We start from the raw sequence: 21049 nt of genomic DNA on the forward strand, positions 1-21049 counted from the left end.
GACTTTAATCAATGTGAGTGTTTAAGAATGTTGAAGGATTTAAGTGATAAGCCTAAATACTGCCTTCAAGGCAAGTATCTTCATTCAGATTGGCAGGATTGATTTGCCAAATCCCTGGATATTTGGGAATTTTGAATCTAAATCCCTTAAATTTTTGACTCGATTCGTGTTTTCAAATTGACAAATCCTGAGGATTTGCTGCTGACGCCACACATGTAACTAACAAGGTAGGTACTACACGTACTAGGTACATTGTGTAGAAAGACATGCATATCCTTCTTAAAAAAACTTATCGACATGTACAAAGTGTTCATATTTTGAACTGAATTGTTGATGTCTTTCGGTTGTCCTTAGTCAAGTTGTAGTACTTTGTTTTCTATTTTACTGCCTGCCACCTCCCCGCTTTTTATTTAATAATAATTAATTTTTGATATAGCATCTTACATACTGAAAAATCTCAAAACGCTGTACTGATTTATAAACATTAACAACACTATTGGTAATTGTCAAAGACCAGTATTCTCACTTGCTGTATCTCAACATTGGCATAAAATAACAAAATAACAAACCTGTGGAAATTTTAGCTCAATCGGTAATCAAAGTTACAAGATACTATGTAAGAAAAACACCCTTGTTACACAAATTCTAAATCTAAGGTATCGAAATCAAATTCATGGAAATTTACTTCTTTCTCAAAAACTACTCCACTTCAGAGGGAGCCGTTTCTCACAATGTTTTACACTACCAACCTCTCCCCATTTACTCGTTCCGAAGTAAGGGTTTATGCCAACTATTTTGAGTAATTACCAATAGTGTCCACTGCCTTTAAGCATAAAGAGATAAGCAAAGTACAGCAAGATTACACTATGTCTGTATCCCCCATTTAACTGATTTTTCTTTCCAGATGAATATATTTTTATATTTAATGTTTTTAAGAGTGTTATCCCTATCGTATAAATTATTTGTAATGTTGTATTTATATATGAAATTGCCAAATCAATAATAATAATAATTAAAAAATATGTAAAATGCTAATTTTAGCTTTGGTTTGATCACATTAATTAAAGGGGAAAACGAGATGAAAACTCATTTTGAAATATCTTAAATCACTCATCCATTCAATGTTTTTAAATTAAGAACACTTGGGAATTGACCTACTTTTTGATGTTTTAACGAGTACCTTTGTCAGAGCATTGGTAACTCTGTTTGTTCTTTCATGCAACATTTCATTACTGCCAAGTTTTAAAACTGACAATGCTTCCATGATGTTGACATTCAGTATTCTATGACTGTGTTCTTGAAATGTTTTCAAGATCTATGTCAGTTTGGAACACAGCCAATTCTCCAAAAGAGTTGTTATTCTAAGGACTTGCCCGGAAGTACCTTTCTGCCTTGTTGCCATGGCATCACAGTGGAGATAATATACAGTCAACTCAAACTATTATCATTGCTATCAATGGAGAAGGAGAGATGCTGCCGATAAATGACATCAGTAAATCACCCGGCCCTCATCAAGTGGAGGGGGTCTGGGTAGTCATTGGCTATCATTTAGCCGACCATTACCCCTGCAAAAGTAATCCTTAAAGTTAATATGACCATGCTGCTAATATAGATTGCAAGGAGCAAAGAGATTGTCATGGCATCCATGTTTATTTGGTTTATTGTGAGATATTGTGTGTAAGATATATGGTGTATTAGATTGTAGACTCTAGGGGAAAGGGTTTTATATCAGGTAGCATATCTATGCTGGCTCCCTCAAGTATAAAAACCACTTACATGAGATGTAGGGTACATGTTGAGTTGTGGTTACATGGGGACAAATCAACATGATAATATCAATGATATGTCACTACTGATTTAAGATATGACAAGCTATTATTTAAAATAAAAATGATTTTTTGATCAGTTGTTCTGCCTTTGAAAAACAGATAGGGAAAGAAAACAATTTACAACTTGAGAGTTTTGTTGGAATGGCAACAAATATATATAATAGTGTTTTTGGTGAACCTGCCACGGGGCTTTTTTTCTCGTTCTGCTTTCACTAATGATGAAGCTTGTGGTGGGATTTTTTTCAACACGGTTTACCCTTCGCAAGTATTTTAAGTATTTTGTGCCACAGCAAAAAAAAATAGCAGTTCAGTGCATTCAACTCAAAGTTGGATATTCTCACTTTTGTGTATAATATACCAACCATATCAACTCAATGAATGACTTACTCTGGCAGTGTGGTGAAGTATTGAGTAAAAAGTGATGTGCAAAAAACACTCATTATAATTACAATAATAATAATAGACCCTTTTTATATAGCGCTTTTCACACCAGAGGGCATCTCAAAGCGTTTCCGACATTATTACCCCTGGTCATCACTGGGCCTTAACTCATTCCTTATCCATCTCAACTCCCTTGGGAGTATACAGCCTGTGCGCAATATATGCGCTACTCGGCTAAACCAATCACAAGAACCATCTCTGCCCTCATTGGTACCCATTTACCCCTGGGTGGAGAGGTGGATAGAAGCAATTATAGTTAAATGTCTTGCTCAGAGACACAAGTGTCACAACCGGGATTCGAACCCACACTCTGCTAAACAAAATATTTTGCAACTTCAAAATACTTGAACAAAGGTTATTTTATTATATAATTTTTTTGAAACTTTGGTAGTAGGCCTACATCTAATTTGTGAAACATTCATCCTTGATAAGCTAGACAAGCGTAATTTATCATGCACACTAAACACGTTTGTGACTCAGGAAAGAAATTGTATTATTGGAAGGTAAATGATAAATGACCAAGAGCAGCTTGAAAAACAGACTGGTCGATAGTCTTCGGTGAACATCCCTGGCTGTAATAGGGCATGTTTTTACCAAATCATTTTTCAAGATCAATGAAGTGCATCTCATTGAACTTTAAGAGAAAACTCTAAAGAAAACAAACCTCCTTAAAGCATGAATTGACCCGTTATCCCAAGAGATAATGTTTATAGACATTAAAACATGAGCAACATTCCCATACCAGAGCAGATTGGAGGGGAATAACAGGTGCACAAGATTATTATTGAAAAACCTGCATGGGGAAACCTGTCATTATTGTTGATGATTAGGGGATGGGGATGGGGGCTATTTATAAATACTGGATGCACGCAGATGTTTTCTGGTGCTTGTGTAGCAGATTTGTGGAGTAACAAGCACTTTAGGGATTTTTGAAATAATCATCATTAAAGTTATTCCAGCAATGTATCCCTGTGACATGGTCAAGTGAAATGCATCCATAACTGTTGGATGAACTTATCACGAGAAATGAATTTGCGGTTTGGTTTAGAGACAACTGAGATCATTGCTTTCTGAAAGATTTGTTTAAATTTTTTGTTTTTACATTTGTCTTTAAGAATACAGAGTTATTTCAATCTTCCAAACTCTAGTGATCTAAACCAGTGTATGCTAATAGTGTTTATAGTTAAATGCCCCGCTCCATGGTTTTAAACATTGTTTCCACATCTGTTAACTTGAAGGTGGCAATGGAAATGGTAGGACCATTTATAGGGATCCATACAGGTGTTTGTGGCAAACGTATTTACAACAAAGTTGATACTAGCAGATTGCTCATGAATTGGGCAAAATGCAATTGTCAGGATTTGCTGGATTATGAAACCTTCATGAACAAAGTGGCTCATTCACTTAAAAAATCATTTAGATCTAGCAAAGAACATTGTGAATTTCTAAAGTCTTAGAAAGTCCATAGGTTTGCATCCACTATAATTAGGCAATACATCTCCTTACAAAGTACCCCATTGGGAGAATGTTATGGAAATGAATGTTGACTCTTAAGATAAATTTTAAACACCATTTTGCTTCTGCATTACAGATGTTCAAATCACAAGACTCCTTCTTGAACCTAGAGTCACAATTTGTATTTTACTTTTGCCCTTACCTGGATGACTTTTGTTCAAATAATAATAACTGTCTGAATATGTAAAAGAAAACTTATTAAAATTGACAAGTCATTAAACCTTACTGTTCTCCTAATTTACAGAAAAGGTGGCGATTACTGCAACCTTTGATGGATCCAGCTATCTAAGTTACATTCTTAAAGCAGAGAAGATCAACTCTGACCAGGATGATATCGTCTTTGACTTCCGTACACAGCATCCTAATGGACTCCTGCTATATGTGGGTGAAGAATTAGACTACATCTATGCAGCCTTGGTGAATGGGCTGCTAGAGGTGGCGGTCAACTTAGGGTCTGGGGAGTACTGGAAAAGCATCCAACCAAGACGTGAAATGGATTTCTTCACTGATAATAACTGGCATAAAGTTAGAATCTCAAGAACAAGGGCAGATGTGAGATCAAATTTTCTTCATTCTTTAAAATTCTACTTCTTGATTTTCAATGATGTGTAAAAAGTGCATATTTAAATTGGCCTAACAAAAATTCCATCTGGATATTCTGACCAATTGCCATTCATCCACAATTAATTTTCATGAATTAAAAACAGTTCATTACAAATTGATGTCTTGACAATTCAGTGTTTCAGTCAATTTGCTCTGTAGCAGACTATCTGAAGGCACTGTTCTGTCATGCATCCCATTTAAACCTCCTACAGAGGCTTTAACATGCAGAAAACAGGAGCAGCTGATGGAGAAGCCAGGATTTCCTCCCATGTTTATTTTGGACCTACTGCCCACTTACCTAGGGAGCCACTCTAAAGGAGTGTTTAGCGTTTGATATGGATCGATTTGATCCAGCTTTTTAAAAACCATCCTTCTTTGCCAGGGGATGTTTTGCTACTATCCCACAATTTAGAACAGCAACGATCGACTTATATCTAGGGAGAAAATAGACTCTCTGTTAATTGCTTCAACAAGTCTGGGGATTACAACAAAATGTATTGACCTGATGGAAACCTTAATGCGGTATTTTAGTTTTACTCTGACTAGCAGATTTATGATTGTTTGAGACATTTGTTGTTATATGGATTGCAAAAAGTTTTGACAAGTTAATGTTGCGTAACAAGACTAATTTCACAGTTTTTATTATTTTACCAAGTTTTAACAAATTATCAATTCATTTGTTCCAAGTGTAAATGAAATTATAGAGCCAAACACTTCTACTTTAACAAAAGCTCTCGCTTCTGAAAACATGACAGGTCAAAGTTCGAGTCGATGGAAGTCTTTTAGCGGCGGGCTCCACAAGGGGTAATTTTGGACGACTGACTGTTTCAGAGGAGTTTTATGTTGGCGGGAGTCAGAACCCTAACACATTAAAGGGTTCCAGGGTGGCTGAAAACTTCAGAGGAAATCTAAGAGATGTAAGTTCTTTTGTATTTTATTGAGTTCGTTTGAAGGAATTTTAATGTGGGTTTTTTTCAGGGAATACTTTTTTCCCAAAACGAAAATGCTTTTGTTTAAGTTATTGCTAACAATGCATCAGCCTGTTTTGTCAAACGATCAAAAATAGCACAAAAATATTGCTTAGCAAACCAAGTTATTAGCCATAAAACCGATTGTTTATCGTTTCCCTGCTGATTTTTGATGAGCAGAAATATTTATGAACCATGATTGTCTGTTAGCCAGCTTAGTAAAACAGGGCCCATCTATTAGGAAAAAATTTGTTGTGTTTGAATGGCTTTTTCTGAAGTTTTGGCTATGGGGTTTAAAGGGGTTTCCCTTAACTTTTTTTTTCAATCGCCCAGCGGGCGAGTCAACCAAAATTCTACATCGCCCGCAGGTTTTTACACTAGCCCGCATGTATTTATAATATTAAAAAAAGAGGGAACAAAAAACCGAAAGTGAAGCCCTTAAAATTTCGTTTTTTTAGCATTATCTCTTAATTAATACCTTAAATTATCCCTTTTTACATCAACAACAACTTGAATGACTTCGTGGTTAGGGGTTTGGTTGATTTGAACGTGTATTGGACTCCCTTTGCAACAAAATCTTCATGAATCAACGATCAGTCAACAACGCACATCAAGAAATAATTCAATGAACTTTGCCCCGCAACACCCTCTGTTGACAAAAGTTGTCCATGCTATTAGAATTCCTCCAAGGCTGTACATTGTGCATAGTCACAACGTGCGGCGATTTTTTACTCCGTTCGCGAATGTTTACTGCATTGAAGTTTAGTCAAGAAGGTAATGAATATGGAATAATCAACAGCCATCAACGGCCAATCACAGCGTGCGGAATGTTGGTCGGAATGTACATACTTTGGATGACTGTGTGTGTTGTGTATGTGCTGTGCATACTGCATGGACTAGTGGGCGACTGTGTGTGGCTACTCTGCACCATGTGGTTTGTGCATCGTGTTTTCTGAAATGAACGCTGCAATTTTGGTCCCGATCATGACCAAATTAAATCTAGCAAGTATCTAGAAATGTCAAACTTACTATTTTAAAAGCTTTAGTTCAAGTTTTATTTGGGATTTGCCACTGGCCCCTCATTAATATGTGAAAAGGAACAAAAATTTGACTCACCCGGCGGGCTAGTGAGAAAGGATTTTGACTCGCTCGATGCTATTTTCACTCGCATTTGGCGATTGGGCGAACGCTAATTTCGAACCCTGGTTAAGATTGTACTTTGGATATGTAGGTTTCAGCACTACATCTACATCTATGTAGGTTTCACCACTACATCTATGTATTCATAATCTAAGTCTCTATAGGCTACTTGATGCCAAGGCAGTTAATATTTATATCTCGACAACGTTTTAAACCGATGAATAACCTAACATGACTGCAGGCAAATTCATGTCTTTGGATGATATTTCTATCTCAAGTGTAATTTAAGACTCAAGATACAAGCTAGTTTGAAGCGAAAAGGATTACTTGAACCATAGTTTAGCGTTAACACATTTCCTGTTACAGTCACTTACATCTTCAAGAAACATTGCATTCCAGTAAATCAGTAATGTGAGTTGGTGTTTGAAATCATCTCACAAACCTACTCTTACATACCAACTTTATTGATAATTAAAGCTGTCATCTAAAGGCAATTAAAGGAAAGTGTATAAGTTATAGCCAATTCAAGGAACATCTTTTAAGGAAGTCATGACAATTATATTTGAGTAATTTACTAGCAGTGTTCATGTAGCAGGTAACATCTGATGTTATGACCTGATGGGTATACTTTTAGTAAAACAATCAACTGATTATAAAAATCAAAAGGAATACTTTTCTTTTAAGTGAAGAAGTGTTGTTTGCGGAGAAGGAGACTGTGGTTTACTTATACATGTAAGGTTTCCCCTCCTGATCAGATTTTCCTGATCACTGGAAACCTGCTTATTCAAAAAAATTTCAAATGAGACCAAGCAAGTAGACATTATCTTTTCCTTCTTGACATTATCATAACATAAGGTTTCTGGGAAAAACACAGTTTGGAAATTATTAAAAGATTTTTTGAGCTGCCTAATGCTTGATCATTGTTATTACAAAATAAAAAGTGAACGAAGTTTTTAGCATCACTTCAACAATACTACTACTACTTCTGTGAAATCAAAGGTGTGAACCTTTTAGAAGAAATTTAGATGAAATGATTCTTAGGCGTGTCACACACAAGTTACACACAAGTTTGAAAGTGACAAAAAGTCATATCTCACTTAAAATAACCCACATGTACACATGAATCAATACAACATTGGATACAACATTGTGCATTGAAAATAACCCACATGTACACATGAATCAATACAACATTGGATACAACATTGTGCATTGAAAATAACCCACATGTACACATGAATCAATACAACATTGGATACAACATTGTGCATTGAAAATAACCCACATGTACACATGAATCAATACAACATTGGATACAACATTGTGCATTTACGATATGGTCACAGAGTAAGACGGTTTTTTTCAGTTGAAGGCAAATTCGAGTTTTGAAATGGTCAACTCTCAACTAAGTATTTCATATGACAAGTATTATCAGGTTCGCATAACACTTCTATCAATTTGTGTCCTGAACACATAACATTTCTATAAACTGGTGCCCTGTGTTCATGTCACAATTCTATAAACTGGTACACAACATTTCTACCCAGGTCAAAATTCCAGTTGAACCTAGTTAACTGATGTCAACTGGTTCAACTGGATAGTGACCAAACTCGTCCCATTTTCCATATTAACCAACTGGTTTGGACTTTGTTTAACTGAGTTCACCTAGGTTGAAATTATAAACCATTAGGTTTCTGTCCATTTTCCGTATTAAACCAACTGGTATTAACTGTGTATAACTAGCTTATCAACTGGTTTTCAACTAGTTCCAGTTAAACCCAGTTTAACTAGGTTCAACTGGAATTTTGACCTGGGTATAAACTGGTGCCCAGTGATGTACTCGTCACAATTCTATAAACTGGTACCCTGTGAGCACATAACATTTCTATAAACTGGTACCCTGTGTACACATCACACTTCTATAAACTGGTGCCCAGTACACAATACACTTTGATAAACTCGTGCCCTGTGTTCACATAACACTTCTATCAATTTGTGTCCTGCCGTCGATTTCACCAAACTCTTCTTAACTTAGGATTAATCTTAGGACTTAGGACGAGTTCAGTTCCGTATATGAAGACATTAGGACGCATTGAACCCATCTTAAGTTAGGACGGACTACTCGTCCTTACTCGAGATAGGATTAATCTTAGTGTTTCGTGAAATCGGCTGCAGAACACATAACATTTCTATAAACTGGTGCCCTTTGTACACATCACACTTCTATAAACTAGTGCCTGTAATAATACTATATCGGTAGACATATATTCTGGAGTAATGTAATGATTTATTATTGACGTGACTGATTCATACAAGATACAAGATTACTGTTTACTGGGCAGAGTACCTGGATCGACCTAGTGACGTATTGAGGTCACGGTATATTACTGCGCTGTGTGTATATAAAGTAGTACCTTCACATCCTCCCTTTTTCGAGGAATTCACATAACAAAATGGCTTGCTAAATGAAGGACTATTTAGGCATATTGGAATCGATAAAAATTGAAAACACTGGTACAAAATACTTCAATGTGCGCGATCCAATGATATAAATTTTGTCACATATATGCAAGAACAGTAAACATACTTTTGAGTTGTTTAGGGTTTAAGTTGACTCCAGTTTTTTACAACATGCAATAAAAACGGTTTGTAACAACTTGTTCAACAACAATTAAAACTGATAAACATCAACAGCAGTAACTTTGTTTGTCAACAAATTTTGTTTGTCAACAAAATAGCAGTGGTAACATCAATAGTAATAACTGAGTTTTTCAATGTCTTCTTGAAATGTCACTGTTCTGATTTTCCTTCTTTAGGATTCGATAAGCCGTTTTGGCTTTGTCACAGCACGACCAGTGCGTGTGTGATAAGTTTGATCAGAGTTACTGTCTGGTTTCTCCGAGTTGTTTTGTCCATGGGAAAGTTTGTTTTCCTGCGGTTTGGGAGTAGGTGTTAGTTGAGGAAGCTCAACTGGTGGTGTGTCGGTGAAACGGACTTGTTTCTTCTCTGTGTCGCGTGGGCGTAATTGTCTCCTGTTACGTCGTAGTAAATGTCCGATTGGTGTTTCGATCATGTACGATCGGGGTTCTGGACATTTGTCTTTCACGACAGCAGGTAACCAATTGCCAGACTGTTGATCTTGTACGCTAACATGCTGGCCTACACTGAGAGGGGGTAGGGCACGCACACCATACCTGTCATGGTTATCTTTCTGACTAGTCTGACGAGCGACGAGGCGTTGATGGATTGCGTCCTTTTGGGGTACCGTGTTGCAAATTTTGATAGGAAGGTTGCTCCTTAGTTTGCGTCCATATAGTAGTTCCGCTGGTGAGGGAATAACATTGTCCAACGGAGTAGTGCGTAGGCAAAGTAGAGCGAGATCTATGTCCATGTCGGACTGTTGGGCTTTTGTCAATGTAGCTTTGACAGTTTGGATGGCTCTTTCAATAAAACCATTGCTTTGCGGATATCTGGGGCTTGATGTCACGTGGTCAAATCCCCAGTCACGAGCGAATTTGCGATATTCGTGGCTGTCGTAGTGTGGGCCATTGTCGCTGATTACTTTCGTGGGGATGCCTAGTTCACTGAAAATCTGTTCTGTGAGGCGTATGACTGTGGCACTTGTGCACCGTCCACTGACTTTCCTGATAAATAGGTACTTTGAGTAGTAGTCCGCTATAATCAAGTATTCTGCGTTGTTGTAGTGGAACATGTCTGTCCCTACGGTTTGCCACGGTCGCTGTGGAATGTCGTGAGGAATAAGTGGTTCCGCAGGTTGGCTTTTTTGGTGTCGTTGGCATGTGCTGCATGCGCTTACCAATTGTTCAATGTCTTTATTGATGCCAGGCCAGAAGATGCATGTTTTGGCCCTGAGCTGGCATTTGTTGATGCCTTGGTGTCCCGCGTGAATCTTTTGCAATGCTTCTGCTTTGCATTGTCTCAGGGATGACGATTCGTTCGCCCTTGATGACGAGACCGTTATCAACCGATAGTTCATCGCGGTTGGACCAGTAGTGGCGGATGCACTTGGGTAGTTGTTTTGGGTCATCCGGCCACCCAGTGACGATAGTTTCACTGAGGAGGCGTAGTGTTTTGTCACTTTGTGTCTGGCGTTGCATTTCTGCAAGCTTGTCTGTAGAGAACTGTACGTCGTATATGGTCGTATCGAGATCAATCCGTGGACCGCGCGTTGGGCCAAGCCTCGATAGTGTGTCTGCGAGTACCATTTCGCGTCCAGGGCGGTAGACTATGTTGTAGTCGTACGGTTGCAGGCGTAACATCATTCTCTGCAGTCGTGGCGGAGTGTTAGCCATGCTTTTGTGTTGTATGTTCTCTAGCGGTTTGTGGTCCGACTCGACGGTGAACTTTGATCCATATATGTAAGTATGGAAACGAGTGCAACCAAACACTACAGCTAGCAATTCTCGTTCGATGTTCGCGTAGCGTTTCTCGGCGTCGGTGAGAGCCTTGCTCGCGAATGCGACAGGTTTGTTGTCCTGTAGAAGAGCTGCACCGAGCCCTTTTAACGAGGCGTCAACTTGAATGACTGTTGGTTTGCGAGTGTTAAAGTACGTTAGTGTACATTCGATGCTGATCATGGATTTCACTTTGTCAAACGCTGTCTGGTGCGATGCTGACCATTGCCAATCGCTATCTTTGCGTACGAGTGCACATATGGTGTCAGTATGATCTGCGAGGTTTGGTATGAATGGTGCCATGTACTGGACCAAACCGAGAAATTGTTGCAGTTCGTTGACGTTGGTTGGCGATGGTAGCGAGTGAATGTCACTTACTTTCGCGGGGTCAAGGTGTACGCCCTGAGCGTCATAGTAGCACCCAAAAAACTTGATGCTGGGAATGTTAATATCACACTTGTCCAAGTTGAAGATCAGACCGTATTTGTGAGCTATGTGCATGAGGTTATGAAGGTTTTTGTTGTGTTCCTCCATATCATGCCCAAACACTGCAACGTCGTCGGCTATGCCGATGGTACCGGGGCATTGCTCCATTTTCTCTTGGAAAATATCTTGCGAAACCTTGAGTCCAAATGGTAGTCGTTTGAAGCGATAGCGTCCGAAAGGCGAATTGAACGTGGTCAGGTAACTGGACGCTGAATCCAACTCGATGGACCAGTACCCGTGACGTGCGTCAAGTTTGCTGAAGACCCGTGCACCACTGAACTTGTGGGTAATCTCCTCGAGCGTTGGCGTTTTGTGATACGTGCGTTTGGAGGCTCGATTCAGGTCTTTTGGATCGAGGCAGATCCGAAGTTGGCCGTTGGCTTTCCTGCTAAATGCAAGTGACGACACCCAGTCTGTGGGCTCTATCACCTTGGCTATTACATTTAACGCTGACATCCTGTCAAGTTCGGCTTTCATTTCATCCTTGAGCTGGATGGGATATTTGCGAGGCGGTTGTACGGAAGGTTGCGCGTCCTCGTGCAGCGTAATGTGAAATTGACCATGAAACTTGCCAATACCGGTAAATCGATCCGGATATTGGGCTTTGAGGTCCTTCTTGTTGCGTAGTGGCCCCAAGTTTGCGATTTTAGGCGTTGGCGTTGGCGTTGCGGGTGTACGTATGGTACAATTCATCGTGAGGAGTTTGAGTGCGCGTGAACTTGGCAGTCCAATAATTGCGGGTCCTGTTGCGTCAGCAATGAAGAACTCTGCGTCTATCCACTCACCACTGTTGAATTTGCATGGAACTGTTATACTGTCATGCTGCGGTATTTGTGTGCCATTGTAAGCTGTGAGAATTCCCTTTACTGGGGTTGTAGCGCCAAGTTTTGGAAATCCTTCTGCGTCCAACAATGTGGGGAACATGCGGCGAAATAATCGGAGGGGGATGATATTTCCCTGTGCACCCGTGTCAACTTTTGCTGTGAGCGTGTGATTGCCTGGCCGTTGTTTGAGCTTGATGTTGAGCGTCGTGAACACTTGATCGCGATTGTCTACTCGCTTGTTGTTGGTATTGTTTATACCGTCGATATGTTGCGTGATTGTGACTGTCTCAAAGCTCATGTTCTCAAAGTCATTGGATGCATCATCCATGTCCTGTTGCTGGACATAGTGAACCTCACTTTGACGTTTATTAGGTTTCGGAGTGTTGCTTCTCCTGTACGATCCGCAAGGTCGACTATCTGATCTGGGTCGTGGTTTGCGCCGCTGTTGTTGGCTTTGTCCTTTGCCAGCAGAGCTGAGGCATACCTGTTGCCAATGTCCAGTTTTACCACATTTTCTGCATGTAGTGCCGTATGCTGGACATCCATCTCTCGGCTTGTATGGATGACTGCCCCCGCAGTTTTTACATTGACCGCGAAGTTTTACCATATCCACCTTGGCATCGTGTCCGATGTTGCCGAGTTGAGCCATGTGGTTCACACTAGCTTCATGTGTACGGCATATGTCAAGAGCATCCTGCAAAGACAGCTTTTCGTCCTTGCCTAGCAATTTCTTTTGCGTCTGCGTGTATTTGATACCGGAAATCAGTACCTCAATGATGCGTTCCTCGAGTGCAGAATTTTCCTTGAACTGACATTTCATGGCCTTTGCCTTGCAACGTGTATAAAAGTCATCAACAGACTCTGAATCAATCTGTTTGTACCGCTGAAATTCAAGCCGGTGTATTCTAAAGTTCTCATGAGGCTGTACATGCTTCGAAAACTTATCCCATATGTTTGTGGGATCTTGTAGCTGTTCATCAGTGAGGCCCCAGGTGTTGAAAATCCTGAGCCCCTCGCGACCTGCCCACAAAATTATGTAGTTGTGCTGCTTATCAGGTACAATGTTCTTGACCTGGAACCACATATTTGATGTCTGCTTAAACTCTTTATAAGCCTGAGGGCGATCTGGATGGCTCCAGTCCATCTTTGGATGAGGTATTGTATCAGCCATTGCGTGAAAATACAGTTAAAATGTTCGTATCACAATATGCGTGTAGTTGTTTTTGCGTTTTATGCAGTCTACACGGTACGTGGTACACGTATGGTACGTAGCGTTGATTTACATGTACTGTAACTCACCTGTCAAAATGGCGGAATGTGTCCGTCCAGCAGTGCCGTTCGTTGGATTTGTCCTGTCCAATCGGATCAAATTCTGTACACAGTTATTGCTAAAAACTTGATGAGACACTTGCCTGATCCTTTGCTGCCACCATGTAATAATACTATATCGGCAGACATATATTCTGGAGTAATGTAATGATTTATTATTGACGTGACTGATTCATACAAGATACAAGATTACTGTTTACTGGGCAGAGTACCTGGATCGACCTAGTGACGTATTGAGGTCACGGTATATTACTGCGCTGTGTGTATATAAAGTAGTACCTTCACAGTGCCCTGTACACAATACACTTTGATAAACTCGTGCCCTGTGTTCACATCACACTTCAATCAATTTGTGCCCTGAACACATAACATATCTATAAACTAGTGCCCTGTGTACACATCACACTTCTAACAACTGGTGTCCTGTAAATCACAGAACTGGTGCCCTGAACGCATTACACTACTTTATTGAAGTGAAAGTGCAAGTAAACCATTCTGACCCCATAATCTAGATGAACATAAGAGATTGCAACCCATGCATTCCCAGTAAGTGCCGTCTTACTTCTTCCTCCATAGTTATTTACAAAACAATGCATAAAATCATAGCATCACCTGGCCAGATGTATCCCGCATTGATCCACACCGATCTATACCTAAATCCGCAAGCCCTACTTCAGTCCAAGTTAACGGATTCTATGCATGAGTTCCTTGGCCGAGTGTTTATGAGTGCACCAACTGTATGATTTTATTTTAAGGTTATCAATATTGAAGGGGAATTATGCACAAGGTTGGACACAAACAGATTTCATGGTCACGCATTGCATTAAATTTGTAAGTATTTTGAAATGATATTGAACAGGAATTTCCGTTCTACTGATGAGGCAGTAAGGGAATTGAGAAAAGTATTTTTTTTTTTTGGGGGGGGGAGAAAGAAAATACTTTTGCTTTCTAACAGGTATTGAAGCATACCATTTAAACAAAATATGTGTGTACCTGTTATGAGCAAAATTGATGACTAAAAGAATTGAGAATTGTTTGTCAGTGTTCATAAAAACAACAGATCAATTACTTCTGAGTGTTTGGACTTTATAAGAGTAAACATTGACTACACTAATTATTTGACCATACACTAATTATCGAGCAGAAGGAGGAATAATTGACATGTTGTACCTGTTTAATATTTACCAGTATGTTTAGGTATCTTTCATTTTGTTTTCTTTATTTTCTTCTCTTCACATTGTCTCCCATTGTCTTCTCTTCACATTGTCTACTTCGTTCTCTTTTCTTTACACATTGTCTTCACATTGTCTTCTTTACCTTCTTTTCATTGTAATTTCCTCACATTGTTTTCATCGTTGTCTTCTCTTCACATTATCTCCCATTGTCTTTTCTTCACATTGTCTTATATTTACACATTGTCTTCTTCACATTGTTTTTTTTCATTGTGTTTTCTTCACGTTGTTTTCTTCGTTGTCTTCTCTTCAGTCTTATTTTCACACTGTCTTCTTTATTGTCTTCTTAACTGTCTTCTTAATTGTCTTCTCTTTGCACATTGTCTTCTTCACATTTTCTTTTTCAATGTCTTCTCTTCACATTGTCTTCTCTTTACACATTGTCTTCTCTTCACATTGTCTCCCATTGTCTTCTCTTCACATTGTCTTCTTCATTCTCTTCTCTTTACACATTGTCTTCTTCACATTATTTTCTTCATTCTCTTCTCTTTACACATTGTCTTCTCTTCACATTGTCTCCCATTGTGTTCTTCATTCTCTTCTCTTTACACATTGTCTTCTTCACATTATCTTCTTCAATGTCTTCTCTTTACACATTGTCCTTTTTATCTCCCCTGTCTTCTATTGGCATTGTCTTCTTAATTGCCTTTTTCCTTGTCTTAACTTCAATTTTACTTTTTCATTGTCTTACTCATTGCCTTCTTCATTGTCTTCTCGGGTATGAAAGTGCTTGCTGCTTTTGCAGATCCCTTTGTTCTATGAAGTAAATGAAATGCAGTGAGCACATTGAGAAAGATTAGTCTATTTGAGTTAATGTTGTATGTTGTCAAAGTCTTATCCTGTCACATACATGTATGTGTTTTACATTCCATTGTTAAACATTGATCACTCTTTGATAAAGCTGCTTAGATATTGCCGTACTGTAAACACCAATTACTTTCATCATATAAAGCTGGTCTGTCAATACATATTAAATCATGATATACCTCATGGACTTAGTATAATTATCTATATTGAAATCCGTCAGTAGAAAGCAGACTTTTTATTAAAAGTTAATATTGGGTAAAGAAGGACAGTACACTGATCTTATTATAACCAAGAGTATTAACGACCATCAGGCTGTATGCCATTATTAACGTCATACTATAAGACCATTAGTGTCTTGAGAATGTCATAAGCAAGTGTCAACCATGACATGTACATTTAATAAAATAAGTGGTCCCGTTCAATTCTAAACAAGATTTGCTGTCCAAGCATCGTGCTACTGGAATTAAACTGGAATGAGATGTCTATGGATGTTCAACTAACACTCTGAAAAGGGTGTTTAAACCCTTACAAAAAAACTCTATAGAATTCTATAAAAAAAAAACTATAGAAATTCTATACAAATTTCTATAGAAAAGGGTATAGAACCCTTGTAAATAATTTCTATAAAATTTCTATACAGAATATATACAATATCTATACACATATCTATACAAAATCTATACAATTTCTATACAATTTCTAAAGAAATTTTATACAACCTATAGAGTTTCTTTAGAAAATTGGGCCACTTTTCTATACAATTTCTATAGACATCTATAGCAACCTCTATAGAATGTTTAATAGAAATGTATATAGATATGTATAGAGTTTTATAGGGCAGTGGGGGTGGGGGAGATAACAACTCAGTCTATTTTTCGTGTTATGCTGAATGATTAGAAAATGGGAAAGCAATAGGCATCTTGAATTACACAATTACAAATTAAAACGCATCTAACGTTTATTTTAGTCAATTCGCTCAGTTAGCAGCTTGGGTTTTCAAAAATCAGTACAAAATCTATTAAAGAAGACTTTCTCTTTAGAGAAATTCAGCGCTTTGTAGAATTCTATAGGACATTTTCTTTACTGCAATATAGCACTACAGAGAATTCTATAGAACATTAATGTCTTTACTGCAATAGCACTACAGAGAATTCTATAGAAAATTTTCTTTACTGCAATAGCACTACAGAGAATTCTACAGAACATTTTCTTTACTGCAATATCACTACAGAGAATTCTATAGAGAATTTTCTCTATAGAGATTTTGCCTTCACATTTCTATAGACATCTATAGAAAATAATTATTCTATAGATTTATTTTTGCCTTTCTATAGATTTTCAGGATTTCTATAGAGCTCTATAGAGCTCTATAGACCCTTCTATAGAGTTCTATAGAACTTTTTTGTAAGGGAAGCCTTGCATAGTGTGAACAATAATTATTATAGTTACTTCTTCTACCACTCTGAAGCTTGGTTTGAGGATTCTTCAAATGTAGCTTGTAGCGAATAACAGTTCATTCAGTTGTAGCTCTGGAGTTTTGTATCAAGTTTATTTCACAAAGATTCACAAAGAGATGTGTGGTATGTAGGTTTCAAAATAACCAACTTCATTCAACACAAATTTTGATGGATGAATCATGGATTGGTTGGTTTTTGTGAACCAGAAGTTTATTCCTTATTTCATGCATTTTTCCTTTTCTGCAAGAAGATCCACAGTTTGTTAGATTGTATTTGGGAAAGTGTATCTTTTCATTGACCTTTTAAGTGCACACAGTACAAACTAAAGGCAGACATGATGAGTTGACCTTTAGTTAAAGTACAGACCAGGTCAAGATCTCCTTAAACTTCATTATTCAGACTGATGTAAAAAGAACATAGACATGTGGTTAAAGTAGTCTTAGATAAGACATAGAAGATGTGTCATAACTAAGTGATATAAGGTCAGCTTAAGAAAAAGGTCCAGAAGAACCATTCCTAGACTAGGTTGGAGAACTTTGTATGCTGTGGCCAGTAAAGGTGTATATTATCACTGAGATGTTAAGGGTGTTTGGCACCATTCTGAAGGCACTGGAGAAACATCTAGATGAGAATGCCACAAATGTTAGGGATATCTGCTGTAGCAGAAGACGATGCTCTTAGTTGATGATACTGTGAAAGATGTCTGACAAATACAGCTATGGAATATATCCGATATTTCTTGAACATGCCATAATTGTGCAAAGCACTCTGTATGAGACACAGAATAAATAAACAAACACATTGTGTATAAGACGGCTAATTCACAGCTTGTAAAACAAACATACAAGGAATTTATAGAAGAGTAAATTCAATTTACTGAAAGCATTTTTTTACATTGATTTGCTTGGTATTATCTTGATAATGATCTTATAATGACTTTCTCACGTTCAAAAAAGATATAATTACAAACCGGAAGATGTCATCCTCAAAACTACATGTAAAAGATGATTTATGTTTCATCCATGACTACATCTCTAGGTGAGTTACTATGGCAACCAGGAAATTGAGATTCTAAAGAAGGCCCACAGCGGGGACCCCCTGATCTACATACAGGGTGAGGTGAGCTTTGTAGAGGACACTGTGGAGGGCATTGACCCCATCACATTCCTAACAGAAGAATCGTTGCTTAGACTACCAAGATGGAATGCAGAGGTATGTATTCAAATCATCACACTCCCATATTGTTGGAGTCTTCAAATGCTATTTCCTAAACTCTTACAGTAATTCAGAGCTAAATAATGATACTTTTATGAACTTCATTACTGGTCAATTTGTTTGTATATAATTATCAAGGTGGAACCAAACAAAACTCTTCATCCTCAATGAAAATGTGTCATCTATTAAACTTAACATCTATCACATTGTCTTACAAACCAAAATTACTCTGGGTGAACTGGGTTTCTTTAGGCGAGGGAGTGGTACTCTTTGTGTTCTTCTTTAATTTGCTGTTTCCGGCTAATTTAAAAGTGTAAATCCATAATCAGTTGCCCTGTTTTAAGTAAATAATTTAAATAATGTGAAATGAAAGATTTTGTTTTCCTTCTTTCCTACCACAGTCTAAGGGATCTTTATCATTTGATTTCCGCTCCAATGAACCCAACGCAGTCATCATGTACAGCAGTGGCTCCGAAGAGATTTCGGATTTCCTTGCGTTTGAGTTACTTGATGGTTACCTGTACATCATACTAGATTTGGGTTCAGGTCCAGCAAGAGAGAAGGCATACACTTTTCCTCTGAATGACGGAGATTGGCATCATGTGGTGTTTGAAAGAGATCTTACTGTTGGAATCATTTATGTGAGTATGCTTTGAACTTACAGGGTTGTATCATATCTAGACTACCGGTATAACTTGTAAAAAATACATCATATCAGGTGATCCAGTTTGGGTAAAAAAGAAAACAAATATTATTTATCTTGTACCAGCGATTTGGGCGCATTCATGGACAGTTTATTACATTTGTGGCAAAAATTTTGAAAAGATAACTTTGGCGTGTGGTCAAGATACTGCTTGAGGATTCCATAACACTTAATAAGAAGGTTCTGTAAACAAGGGTGTTTTCCCCGCATTGTAGACAGGATGTTCACATATTGTGCTTGTGGGCTGCTTACACAAGCTGTTTTGGGTTTCCCTTTTTTGTACATAAAACCAGGCTGTCCTGTGATTAAGTACATATATAACCCGCAGCTAATGCCAGATTTAAATAATCTCATTGACACAGGTTTCACGAGAGGCCATTTGAAGGGGAAACAACAAGGAATATATTGATTTGTATTTGTGTCCCTAGCTGTGTATTCATATCAATTATTTATCTGGGTCCAATTTCATGGGACTAACGGCCCTTGGAATCACATGCTTTACAAAGCATAGTATGTGCAGAATTATAGTGCCTTGAAATACAGGACCCTGCTTAGATAAGGAGAGCAGTTGTTTTGTTAACAGAAAGCTTTTCCTTAATGCCAAATGATACAACTTGAGAATTAGTACAGGTTTTTGGCTAAGGGTGGTAATGTTCAATGTTCAAAGTAGTTCTTGTATTGTGATTAAATATGCAGATGATACAGCCTTGACTGGATTAATTTCTGGCAATGATGAATCGGAGTATAGGACTGGAGTTTATCAGTTTGTTGATTGGTGTGAAATAAATAACTTAGTTCTTAACGTAAATAAAACAAAAGAAATGGTTTTTAACTTTCATACAAACATTCAACCTGTACAACCTGTTAAAATTAATGACATGTCTGTTGAAGTGGTAAAGACATGCAAGTATCTGGGAACTGTAATTGATGACCAGCTGAACTGGAACTCTAATACCACGAAAATCTATAAGAAGGCTAATCAACGTTTATACTTTGTCAGGAAGCTGAAGTATTTTAATATAGGATTTGAGGCATTGCATGGTGAGGTTTCAATGTATATTTGGTTTGCGGTAACACCATGTGTGTATCTACTTGCCAGTTAGAGTTGTTCTTAGGGAACTGTCTTGCTTTGTTTTACTGCCGTGGAGTAGATAATCGGGAGACTTCTCAGTTCTGAAAAGAACTGTCCTGCTTTTTAACTATTACCAGGGCGGATGGTATAGAAAATTAGACTGGACTACTACTTTAGCTTATAGGATCGTAATTAACTGTACTGCATGCCGCGGAGTCAGTTCTGAAATTGGTCTCAACGTTTCGACTAGCTTGCTCTAGTCATCGTCAGGAGACTGAAGAGGTAGGAGAAGAGTGGGCTTATTTATAGGGGTTCAGTGGATCCACTGCAGGTCAATCAAGGATCCGTTGAATTTTGTGTGAGGTATGACCAATGTACGGAAGGACCGCAATGGGCATATCTTTGGACTGTGCAGACTGAGAGTTGTGTTTTGAAAGGGACTCTCGTTTGTTTGGTTTATACCAATTCTCTTTTAGCACTGTGTTAAGGTGCTCCAGTTCATTAGGTAAATGTTCCTTATCACAAATAATGTGTAAAGTAGGGTCCGGTTCACTGAGGCTTTCACTGAAGGAGGATGGAATGACCGAGCGTTGAGGTAGCGGTCTGTATGGGTGGGTTTTCTGTACACGGAGTGTGCTAGAGTTGTAGGTAGGGGAACCTCGAGAGGAGACCATAGGGCGGAGCGGTTTATCTGGTTTGTGAATCTTTGGCTGACCAAAGAATCTCGGGCACTTCGAGGCCGAAGGCCTGAGATGTCTGTACAATGGAGTGGGTATGGCAGTGCTACGGTTTAGTGAGAGGAGCTTGGCAGTGAGCTTCCTTTCAACTGATGGGATCGGGTTCTTCTAAGAACAACTCTACCTGGCAAGTAGATACACACATGGTGTTACCGCAAACCAAATATACAAATATTTTAATGTTAACACCCGGATTCTTAATCTATTTTATCAGAGTACTATTTTATCCTTGTTGACTTTTTGTGCAATCACTTGGTTTAATTCCTTTTCAGTTTT

General features: G+C 38.3%; 1 protein-coding gene across 4 annotated transcripts in view; it reads left to right on the top strand.

Moving 5' to 3' along the window:
• LOC117295732 (neurexin-1-like) overlaps positions 1-21049 on the top strand; it is a 97036-nt gene that overhangs the window by 42494 nt on the left and 33493 nt on the right. For all 4 annotated transcript variants that reach the window (XM_033778464.1, XM_033778455.1, XM_033778481.1 and 1 more), the window contains 4 exons: positions 4030-4337; positions 5144-5305; positions 18085-18258; positions 18663-18902. In XM_033778464.1, the coding sequence (XP_033634355.1) occupies positions 4030-4337; positions 5144-5305; positions 18085-18258; positions 18663-18902 (884 nt within the window). The remainder of the gene's footprint in view (positions 1-4029; positions 4338-5143; positions 5306-18084; positions 18259-18662; positions 18903-21049) is intronic.

Source organism: Asterias rubens, chromosome 1, assembly GCF_902459465.1.
Source record: "Asterias rubens chromosome 1, eAstRub1.3, whole genome shotgun sequence".
Lineage (NCBI taxonomy): Eukaryota > Metazoa > Echinodermata > Asteroidea > Forcipulatida > Asteriidae > Asterias > Asterias rubens.